This window comes from Dendropsophus ebraccatus, chromosome 10 (genome assembly GCF_027789765.1).
Source record: "Dendropsophus ebraccatus isolate aDenEbr1 chromosome 10, aDenEbr1.pat, whole genome shotgun sequence".
Taxonomy (NCBI): Eukaryota; Metazoa; Chordata; class Amphibia; order Anura; family Hylidae; genus Dendropsophus; species Dendropsophus ebraccatus.
The window spans coordinates 7,709,295-7,721,760 of record NC_091463.1 but is presented as its reverse complement, the minus strand read 5'-3'; the positions used below and the strand labels follow the sequence as shown (position 1 = coordinate 7,721,760).

General features: G+C 46.9%; 1 protein-coding gene across 1 annotated transcript in view; it reads left to right on the top strand.

Moving 5' to 3' along the window:
* The first annotated feature begins 428 nt into the window (after positions 1 to 428).
* The window catches only part of ABCA2 (ATP binding cassette subfamily A member 2), a 74,480-nt gene continuing 62,442 nt past the window's right edge, over positions 429 to 12,466 (top strand). Inside the window, exon 1 of the mRNA XM_069986895.1 lies at positions 429 to 707. Within this exon, the coding sequence (XP_069842996.1) occupies positions 642 to 707 (66 nt within the window). The 5' untranslated portion in view covers positions 429 to 641. The remainder of the gene's footprint in view (positions 708 to 12,466) is intronic.

Genomic DNA, 12,466 nt, shown 5'->3' with positions numbered 1-12,466 from the left:
AACTGCAGGGTAATGTATGGGAGAGAACTGCAGGGTAATGTATAGGAGAGAACTGCAGGGTAATGTATAGGAGAGAACTGCAGGGTAATGTATAGGAGAGAACTGCAGGGTAATGTATAGGAGAGAACTGCAGGGTAAAGCATGGGAGAGAACTGCAGGGTAAAGCATGGGGGGCGACAAGTACAGCCATTCTAGGCTGAGATACACCGGGTAGGATCACACCTGTCCCCAGATATTCAGCGATGCGACATGGCGGGTGATGCGGCATCAGGTGACAGGTCACACGGATAACATGGTAACTGCAAACGCAACAGATGTCTGGGGAATAAGGAGGCTGTCCCTTTAAGAAGAGGCGGGGCCAGGACAGACTGGCAGAGGATGGAACTCAATGCAGTAAGAGGAGGAGGAGGAGGAGGAGGCAGCAGAGATGAAAACACAGCTGATTGCTGGCCAGACCGCAGACCCTCCGCCAGTCAGTGTGCCACCACCTCCGGGCCACACAGCCTAGCCTGCCACCGCGGGGGGCTCACCGGAGGGCCCCCCTTCTCCCACAATCCATTGTGTGTCTGATGTCAGCATCATGGTTGGCCATTCTGCACATTAGCCGCTGTGTATAAGGAGAAGGGCTCCGGGCACTGACCATGGGCTTCCTGCACCAGCTGCACCTTCTGCTATGGAAGAACGTCTCCCTGAAGCGGAGGGGCCCGGTAAGTCAGCACCTCCCTTATGTATATAGCGCCAACATAGTCCACAGCCGTGAGCACACACAGCTGACTATCATGGGTTAATGCCAGCGGGCACGGAGAGGGCTAATGCCAGTGGGGATAGAAAGGGTTAATGCCAGCGGGCACAGAGAGGGTTAATGCCAGCGGGCACGGAGAGGGTTAATGCCAGCGGGCACAGAAAGGGTTAATGCCAGCAGGCACGGAGAGGGTTAATGCCAGCAGGCACGGAGAGGGTTAATGCCAGTGGGGATAGAAAGGGTTAATGCCAGCGGGCACAGAGAGGGTTAATGCCAGTGGGGATAGAAAGGGTTAATGCCAGTGGGGATAGAAAGGGTTAATGCCAGCGGGCGCGGAAAGGGTTAATGCCAGCGGCCGCGGAGAGGGTTAATGCCAGCGGGCCCGGAGAGGGTTAATGCCAGCGGGCGCGGAGAGGGTTAATGCCAGCGGGCACGGAGAGGGTTAATGCCAGCGGGCACGGAGAGGGTTAATGCCAGTGGGGATAGAAAGGGTTAATGCCAGTGGGCAGCTGGCAGGGCCTACATGATGAATATGGAGGGGGCACAGTCCTGTATGGGGGGACTCCTTCACCTCCATGTGACTCCAGGCTCTATGACTGACCTGCTGACTGCACCTGCCATCTTGTCTGCCACCTGCCAGGACCGAGCTGTCACTCTGTATGCTGCGCCCAGACTGCTGTCACCCAACCTCTCTTGCCTCACACTCTGCCGTCTCTTACCTCACACCCTGCCGTCTCTTACCTCACACCCTGCCGTCTCTTACCTCACACTCTGCTGTCTCTTACCTCACACCCTGCCGTCTCTTACCTCACACTCTGCTGTCTCTTACCTCACACCCTGCCGTCTCTTACCTCTCACTCTGTCATCTTTTACCTCTCACTCTGCCGTCTTTTACCTCACACTCTGCCGTCTCTTACCTCACACTCTGCCGTCTCTTACCTCACACTCTGCCGTCTTTTACCTCACACTCTGCCATCTCTTACCTCACACCCTGCCGTCTCTTAACTCACACTCTGACGTCTCTTACCTCACACCCTGCCGTCTCTTACCTCTCACTCTGCCGTCTTTTACCTCACACCCTACCGTCTCTTACCTCACACCCTACCGTCTCTTACCTCACACTCTGCCGTCTTTTACCTCACACTCTGCCGTCTCTTACCTCACACTCTGCCGTCTCTTACCTCACACCCTGCCGTCTCTTACCTCACACTCTGCCGTCTCTTACCTCACACTCTGCCGTCTCTTACCTCACACTCTGCCGTTTCTTACCTCACACTCTGCCGTCTCTTACCCTGCACTTTCTGCTCTCTACTGCCGTTTCTTACCCTGCACTCTCTGCTTTATCCCTGCAGTCTCTTACCCTGCACTCTCTGCTCTCTACTGCTGTCTCTTACCTCACACTCTGCCGTCTCTTACCTCACACCCTGCCGTCTTTTACCTCACACTCTGCTGTCTCTTACCCTGCACTTTCTGCTCTCTACTGCCGTCTCTTACCCTGCACTCTCTGCTTTATCCCTGCAGTCTCTTACCCTGCACTCTCTGCTCTCTACTGCTGTCTCTTACCTTCGCTCTGTCTCTAGCAGATGTGGTCGGTGACTGTCACCTGCCTGTATACACATATATCTATCCTGAGATAATAAGAAAGGAAATAATATGAAACACTACATGGACCAGGGGGCTATGTCTGCTGACAGTCTTCTATGTTTCTGCTGTCTCTTACCTTCTATTCTGCTCCATCCCTGCTGTCTCTAACATATACTCTGCTCTATGCCTGCTGTCTCTAACATATACTCTGCTCTATGCCTGCTGTCTCTTACTTTCTATCCTGCTCTATCCCTGCTGTCTCTTACCTTCTATTCTGCTCCATCCCTGCTGTCTCTAACATATACTCTGCTCTATGCCTGCTGTCTCTAACATATACTCTGCTCTATGCCTGCTGTCTCTTACTTTCTATCCTGCTCTATCCCTGCTGTCTCTTACCTTCCACCCTGCTGTCTCTTACCTTCTATCCTGCTCCATCACTGCTGCCTCTTATTTTACACTCTTCTCCATCAATGCTGTATCTTAGGGCCCTATTCCACCGGACGATTATCGTTTGCATAATCGTTAACGATTAACGATCTCAAACGACCGCTATTGCGAAAGACCTTAAAACGTTCACTTATTTCCATGGAACGATAATCGTTACTTATGATCGTATTTGCGATCGTTCTTTTTTCGCTATTTCTTCGCTATTGCGTTCGTATCTACTGCGAACGACCGAACGACGTCTTATTCAATGCGAACGATTTGCGAACGTTTTGCAAACGAGCAACAATAAAAATAGGTCCAGGTCTTATAAAGCGATCAACGATTTCTCGTTCGGTTGTTAATCGTTAACTGCATTTCAACCGAACAAAATATCGTTTAGATTCGAACGATTTAACGATGGTCCGGTGGAATAGGGCCCTTACCTTCCTCTCTGATCCATCCCTGCTGTCTCTTACCTTCCACTCTGCTCCATCCTGTGGTCTCTTACCTTGCACTCTCTTTTATATCCCTGCTGTCTCTTATCTTGGATTCTTTTCTCCTGTCTCTTACCTTTCTCTCTTCTCCATCCTTGCTGTCTCTTACCTTGAACTCTCTGTTCCATCCCTTCTGTCTCTTATCTTGCACTCTCTGCTCCATCCTGTGGTCTCTTACCTTGCACTATCATCTCTATCCTCGCTTTCTCTTATCTTGCACTCTCTTCTCCATCTCTGCTGTCTCTTACCTTTCACTCTGCTCCATCCTTGCTGTCTCTTACCTTGCACTCTCTTCTGTCTCTTATCTTGCACTCTCTTCTCCATCCCTGCTGTCTCTTATCTTGCACTCTCTTCTCCATCCCTGCTGTCTCTTATCTTGCACTCTCTTCTCCATCCCAGCTGTCTCTTAACTTGCACTCTCTTCTGTCTCTTATCTTGCACTCTCCTCTCCATATCCGCTGTCTCTTATCTTGCACTCTCTTCTCTATCCCTGCTGTCTCTTATCTTGCACTCTCTTCTCCATCCCAGCTGTCTCTTATCTTGCACTCTCTTCTGTCTCTTATCTTGCACTCTCCTCTCCATATCCGCTGTCTCTTATCTTGCACTCTCTTCTCTATCCCTGCTGTCTCTTATCTTGCACTCTCTTCTCCATCCCCGCTGTCTCTTACCTTGCACTCTCTTCTGTCTCTTACCTTGCACTCTCTTCTCCATCCCTGCCGTCTCTTAACTTGCACTCTCTTCTCCATCCCCGCTGTCTCTTACCATGCACTCTCTTCTGTCTCTTACCTTGCACTCTCTTCTCCATCCCCGCTGTCTCTTTTCTTGCACTCTCTTCTCCATCCCCGCTGTCTCTTACTATGCACTCTCTTCTGTCTCTTACCTTGCACTCTCTTCTCCATCCCCGCTGTCTCTTTTCTTGCACTCGTTGCTGGCTCTATAATCTGTAACCTTTCCTTTTATTGCTGTCTCTTCCCTGTCACTTTTTACTCCGTATTTGCTGTCTCATACCTGCAGCAACCCTGCCCAGTCACAGCAGTCTCTTACCTGTATCTCACTGTCTCCAGCATGAATAGAGTTCAGCTGTCGCTTGTGTAACATGTTGCTGTCTCTTCAGCATTTTCAGCTGTCTCTTATCAATGTGCCCTGTTGTCTCATGAATTCCCGATGTCCATCTCTCCCTCTCTCTTGCATGTGTAGATCTGCGCTGTTACTTGTTGCTGTCTCTTTCATGTACTCTGTTGAGTTGTCTCTTACCAATGCATTCTGTTATCTCTTATAGAGCTGCACTGTACATCTCCAGCTGTCTCTTAACAATGCACTCTTGTCTCATGGATAGAGCTGTGCTGTCTCTCGCCTTTCTCTCCTGTGACTGTCTGTGTATCCCATGGCTGTCTCTCGCTTGTCTGTCCTGTGGCAGTCTCTCGACTGTCCTTACCATGGCTGTCTCTCATCTGTCTCTCGCCTGTTGTTCCCGTGGCTGTCTCTCTCGTCTGTCTCTTCTGTGCCTGTCTCTCCCGTGGCTGTCTCTTGCCTGTCTCTTCCGTGGCTGTCTCTCGCCTGTCTCTGCCGTGGCTGTCTCTTGCCTGTCTCTCCCGTGGCTCTCTTACCTGTCTCTCCCGTGGCTGTCTCTCATCTGTCTCTTCCGTGGCTGTCTCTCGTCTGTCTCTCGCTTGTCTCTCCCTTGGGTGACTCTTGTCTATCTCTTCCATGGCTGTCTCTCGTCTTTCTCTCGCATGTCTTTCCCTTGGCTGTCTCTCGTCTGACTCTCCTGTGGCTGTCTCTCCGGTGGCTGTCTCTTGTCTGTCTTTCCCATGGCTGTCTCTCGTCTGACTCTCCTGTGGCTGTCTCTTGTCTGTCTTTCCCATGGCTGTCTCTCCCCTGTCTCTCCCATAGCTGTCTGTTGTCTGTCTCTTCCATGGCTGTCTCTCATCTGACTCTCCTGTGGCCGTCTCTTGTCTGTCTCTTCCATGGCTGTCTCTCGTCTGACGCTCCTGTCGCTGTCTCTCCCATGGCTGTCTCTCGTCTGTCTCTTCCATGGCTGTCTCTCCCTTGTCTCTCCTGTGGCTGTCTCTCGTCTGTCTCTCCCCTGTCTCTCCCATGGCTGTCTCTCGTCTATCTCTCCAGTGGCTGTCTCTCGTCTGTCTCTTCCATGGCTGTCTCTCGTCTGTGTCTCCCGTGGCTGTCTCTCACCTGTCTTTTCTGTGGCTGTCTCTTGTCTGTCTCTTCCATGGCTGTCTCTCCCCTGTCTCTCCCATGGCTGTCTCTTGTCTGTCTCTTCCATGGCTGTCTCTCCCCTGTCTCTCCCATGGCTGTCTTTCGTCTGTCTCTCCAGTGGCTGTCTCTCCCCTGTCTCTCCCATGGCTGTCTCTCGTCTGTGTCTCCCGTGGCTGTCTCTCGTCTGTGTCTCCCGTGGCTGTCTCTCACCTGTCTTTTCTGTGGCTGTCTCTTGTCTGTCTCTTCCATGGCTGTCTCTCGCCTGTCTCTCCCCTGTCTCTCCCATGGCTGTCGCTCGTCTGTCTCTTTCATGGCTTTCTCTCGTCTGTGTCTCCCGTGGCTGTCTCTCACCTGTCTTTTCTGTGGCTGTCTCTTGTCTGTCTCTTCCATGGCTGTCTCTCCCCTGTCTCTCCCATGGCTGTCTTTCCCCTGTCTCTCCAGTGGCTGTCTCTCCCATGGCTGTCTTTCGTCTGTCTCTCCAGTGGCTGTCTCTCCCCTGTCTCTTCCATGGCTGTCTCTCGCCTGTCTCTCGCCTGTCTCTCCCATGGCTGTCTTTCGTCTGTCTCTCCAGTGGCTGTCTCTCCCCTGTCTCTCCCATGGCTGTCTCTCGTCTGTGTCTCCCGTGGCTGTCTCTCCCCTGTCTCTTCCATGGCTGTCTCTCGCCTGTCTCTCGCCTGTCTCTCCCATGGCTGTCTCTCGCCTGTGTCTCCCGTGGCTGTCTCTCGTCTGTGTCTCCCGTGGCTGTCTCTCGTCTGTGTCTCCCGTGGCTGTCTCTCGTCTGTGTCTCCCGTGGCTGTCTCTCACCTGTCTTTTCTGTGGCTGTCTCTTGTCTGTCTCTTCCATGGCCGTCTCTCACCTGTCTCTCCCCTGTCCACCTGCTCTACCTCCATTGATTTGGGGAGCTCGTATAGTGTACGCAGCCCTCCATCCATCTTCATGTTCTCAGCCCCTGTCTATCCGCATAGGATCACACATAGAGTGCGGCCCCGGGGCCAGGACCCCATCAGTATAGGCATCTGTGTACAGCCTGCGCCATCCCTAGCCGTGACTAGCGGCCATGTTGGCTCGGTGGTCACCTGCTTCAAGTTTGGCCTCTAAATCAAATGCAAACACCTGTAGGTGCGGAGAGGCAGGGGGGCTGTCACCGCCATAATCTGACTATGGTCACATACTGTAATGGGGGGGGGCTCTTACCATCAATATATTTATATACATGACTGATAGTCGATAAGACTCCTATAGGGGGGGGGGGGACCACGTTATAGAGCGCCATGCTGGAATCTGCCGCCTGGTGCTGCGCGCTGTCACTGACTGCATAGATGGACGACCCCCCCCGACCACCACCCCCCTGGCCCTGATCGAACACTGTCTCTACATCCAGTAATAGAGAACACAACCGATCGACGCTCCAGTTATAGATGACATAAGCGCCCCGCTACCGAGCAGACTGAACGAGCCGCTGCCATATTTCACATTCCGCCCCCTGCAAGACAGGAAGCATCTATAAACCAGATAATACCGTGACTCACATCAGGCAACGTGCACATATGAAGCTACCAGGATCTAACTGGGTCACTGCAGGAAACCTACATGTATGTGTATATCCCTATAGTGGAGACCTGTTTTCCTCCAAATTTAAAGGGCAACTCCGTCCACTTTAAATATAACAATCAATAATGCAGCAACCATCCCTGAGATGTTGCCTATTGTTATCATTTGTATTCTGAACATCCATCCATCATGCAGCACGAGAGAGCAGAGATTTCATATTCTATCCATCCATTGCTGCCACCTTCACAAAAATATAACTACTATAATACTGCTGCTATATACAGGGATATAACTACTATAATACTGCTGCTATATACAGGGATATACTACTATAATACTGCTCCCTATATACAAGAATATAACTACTATAATACTGCCCCTATATACAGGAATATAACTACTATAATACTGCTCCTATATACAGGAATATACTACTATAATACTGCTCCTATATACAGGAATATATCTACTATAATACTGCTGCTATACAGGGATATAACTACTATATTACTGCTCCTATATACAGGGATATAACTACTATAATACTGCTCCTATATGCAACAATATAACTACTATAATACTGCTGCTATATACAGGGATATAACTACTATAATACTGCCCCTATATACAGGAATATAACTACTATAATACTGCTCCTATATACAGGGATATAACTACTATAATACTGCCCCTATATACCGGGATATAACTACTATAATACTGCTCCTATATACAGGAATATAACTACTATAATACTGCTCCTATATACAGGAATATAACTACTATAATACTGCTCCTATATACAGGAATATAACTACTATAATACTGCTCCTATATACAGGAATATACTACTATAATACCGCTCATATATACAGGAATATAACTACTATAATACTACTCCTATATACAGGAATATACTACTATAATACTGCTCCTATATACAGGGATATAACTACTATAATACTGCCCCCTATATACAGGAATATAACTACTATAATACTGCCCCCTATATACAGGAATATAACTACTATAATACTGCTCCTATATACAGGGATATAACTACTATAATAATGCTCCCTATATACAGGGATATAACTACTATAATACTGCTCCTATATACAGGGATATAACTACTATAATACTGCTCCCTATATACAGGGATATAACTACTATAATACTGCCTCCTATATACAGGAATATAACTACTATATTTCTGCTCCTATATACAGGGATATAACTATTATAATACTGCTCCTATATACAGGAATATAACTACTATAATACTGCTCCTATATACAGGGATATAACTACTATAATACTGCTCCTATATACAGGGATATAACTACTATAATACTGCTCCTATATACAGGAATATACTACTATAACACTGCTCCTATATACAGGAATATAACTACTATAATACTGCTCCTATATACAAGAATATAACTACTATAATACTGTTCCCTATATACAAGAATATACCTACTATAATACTGCTCCTATATACGGGGATATAACTACTATAATACTGCCCCCTATATACAGGAATATAACTACTATAATACTGCTCCTATATACAGGAATATAACTACTATAATACTGCTCCTATATACAGGAATATAACTACTATAATACTGCTCCTATATACAGGAATATAACTACTATAATACAGCTCCTATATACAGGGATATAACTACTATAATACTGCTCCCTATATACAGGAATATAACTACTATAATACTGCTCCTATATACAGGAATATAACTACTATAATACTGCTCCTATATACAGGGATATAACTACTATAATACTGCTCCTATACACAGGAATATACTACTATAATACTGCTCCTATATACAGGAATATAACTACTATAATACTGCTCCTATATACAAGAATATAACTACTATAATACTGCTCCTATATACGGAATATAACTACTATAATACTGCTCCTATATACGGAATATATACTACTATAATACTGCTCCTATACACAGGGATATAACTACTAGTTGACGTGACTGTGTGGTTCAGGTGGTGACTGTATATAGCGGTGATATCTGTGATCGCTCACCTTGGTTACTTGGCATCTAGCTGAACCTGCATGCACTGGATTATTCCGCAGTATATTCTACGCCTATTGTTTGGTATGGAGCGTCACTGATTACACTGTCCACAATGAGCTGGAGGTAATGGCGGTATTATCAGCGCTGATAACCAAGACATTAATATAGGGATAATCCTGTGCAGGAGGGGGCGGGACTGGCCCAGTTTGATATCAGTTACTATTTAAAGGGCATTACCATCTATATTGCAGAGAGAGTCCTTCCTGTTGATGTCACTGATTACAGCGGGTGTCGGCCATCTTTGGATGACGCTTCATTCACAAGTTAATGTGGGTCAAAGTTCACTTTATTATCAACTAGGATTTGGCGCGGGGGGCGCTGTTGCATTGGAGCCTATGGAAAAACTCTACCCCTCTCAATGGTTAAAGGGGGATTCCCCTCAAACATAACTTCTGATATGTTGCTGCCCATGGTGAGACTAACAATTCCTTCCATACTTATTATTATCTAGTCAGTCTCCTTCCCCCAGTTCTCATCTGCTGCTTTCTGCTGAAGACACAAATATCTGTGTGTGAGCTTTTCTCTCTGTCTCCCCCTCCCCCCTCCCTTCTGAGACAGCTGATGTAAACAAGTCCTTGGCAGGCTTTATCTGCAACATTGTATCTTCTTTGTAATGCTGGGACGGTTATTCTGAGGTCAAGTTGCTGATGAACTCACTGTGATTAACACTCCCAGCATTACAAAGAAGCTACAGTGTTGCAGATACAGCCTGCCAGGCACGTGTTTACATCAGCTGTCTCAGAAGGGAGGGGGGAGGAGGGGGAGACAGAGCGAAAAGCTCACACACAGATTTTTGTGTCTTCAGCAGAAAGCTGCAGCTGAGAACTGGGGGAAGGAGACTGAATAGATAATAACAAGTGTGGAAGGAATTGTTAGTCTCACCATGGGCAGCAACATATCAGAAGCTATGTTTGAGCGGAGTACCCCTTTAAGTGTGAATAAAAAGTAACAGTGCAGCTCACATAGGGGGTGTCATCCATCTCTCCCTGATATTATACAATGACACACAATGTAGCCGATCCAATCTGGGGTCTAGGAAAGCCGAGTACTAATCCCTGTGACATTGGCGGGCATGCTGGTGGTCACCCAGCTTTCCCACACCCCTGAATAGAAAAGTCTAAACTTCCTGGCTTGTATAGTTACATAACTAAGCAGACCATTCAGGGCTGTAGGAAAGCTGGGTATTAATCTATGTGGATACTGTAATGGTGGTCATATTGTCACCCAGCTTTCCTAGACCCCTGAATGGCGCACAATGGAACATACTTTTTTGGCTCTATAAGAAAGCTGATTAACAATTTCCATTGCTGTGATCACCCAGCTTTCCTAGCCCCCTGAACGGCAGAGCTGCTTTATCATGCAGTGTTCCCCCTTCTTGCTTGTATAACTCCATAACTCCGCAGACAGGCCGCAATCTATGATGATGCCACCCAGCTTTCCCAGGCTCCTCAGTGTGATGTGTCAGGTAGTGAAGCAGCGGCCGCTCAGGGCTGTGAGAAAGCTGGGTAGCAGGACGCAGGGATAGTTTGCAGCTACTGATGTCAGGCTATGAAATATTAATGGCCTCCTGGCTGTGTTTTCTTAAGGAGCCTCCTGAGACGTGGAGCTTGTTTTTATAGCAGCTGCCGCCTCCTCGGCCCCCAGGGCGCCCCCCGGGGGACAGGACCTGTAATAACCGAATGCCTCCAGTCTGTAGTGCTGCCTGCCGGCTCATGTAGGGGAGAACTGGAATGCTGCACACCTGGACCTGGGGAAGCTGTCTGATGGGGCGGTCACCCAGCTTTCCTGGGCTCCTGAGCGGTAACAGTGCCGCAGTGATCAGGCGGTATTATTTACCAGTATCTGGACCTGGGGAAGCTGTCTGATGGGGCGGTCACCCAGCTTTCCTGGGCTCCTGAGCGGTAACAGTGCCGCAGTGATCTGATATTATTACTTATCAGTATCTGGTGTTACCGTCTGGACACTGAAAAGCAGTATGATGTGAGAACTATATGGCAGCATTACCATGGCACTATATGGTGGTATCACATGGGCTGTATATGGCTCTATATGGTGGTATCATATGGGCTGTATATGGCACTATATGGTGGTGGTATATGGCACTATATGGTGGTATCACATGGGCTGTATATGGCTATATATGGTGGTATCATATGGGCTGTATATGGCACTATATGGTGGTATCACATGGGCTGTATATGGCACTATACGGTGGTATCACATGGGCTGTATATGGCACTATACGGTGGTGGTATATGGGCTGTATATGGCTCTATATGGTGGTATCATATGGGCTGTATATGGCACTATACGGTGGTGGTATATGGGCTGTATATGGCACTATATGGTGGTATCACATGGGCTGTATATGGCTCTATATGGTGGTATCACATGGGCTGTATATGGCTCTATATGGTGGTATCACATGGGCTGTATATGGCACTATACGATGGTATCATATGGGCTGTATATGGCTCTATATGGTGGTATCATATGGGCTGTATATGGCAGTATTTGGGGTATTATGTGGCCTGTATGCAGCAGTATTATTGTGTCATTATTTAGGAGTATTATGTGAGCTGTATGTGACAGTATTGTTTTGCCACTATATAATGGGATTATGTGCCCTATACTGTATATGACCGTATCGTCTTAAAACTATATGGCAGTATTATGTGGGGAGTATATGACAGTAGTATTTTGGAGGTATGTGGTAGTATTATGTGAACTATATACTAAATGTCCGTATTATCTTGGTATTATTTGGCAGCATTATATGTGCAGTGTATGTCAGTATTTTCTTGGCAGTATGACTGTATATATATATATATATATATTACAGTAGTATTACGTGAACTATATATGTCAGTATTATCTTGGTACTGTTTGGCAGCATTATATGGGCCATGTATGTCAGTATTACTTTGATACAATATGGCAGTATTATGTGGGCAGTGTATATCAGTATTTTCTTGGCACCATTTTACAGTAGTATTTGGGAGGCACGTGTCAGTTTTATTATGTGGGCTGTATTTATCGGTAATATGGCAGCATTATGTAGGCAATGTATGTCAAAATTATCTTGGAACTGTACGGCAGTATTATGTGGGCTGTATTTGTCAGTATTATCTTAGTACTACATGGCAGCATTACACAGGCAATACCTGTCAGTATTATCTTGGTACTATATAGCAGTACTATGTGGGTGGTATATATCAGTATTATCTTAGTACTACATGGCAGCATTACATAGGCAATAGCTGTCAGTATTATCTTGGTACTTTATAGCAGTACTATGTGGGTGGTATGTATCAGTATTATCTTAGT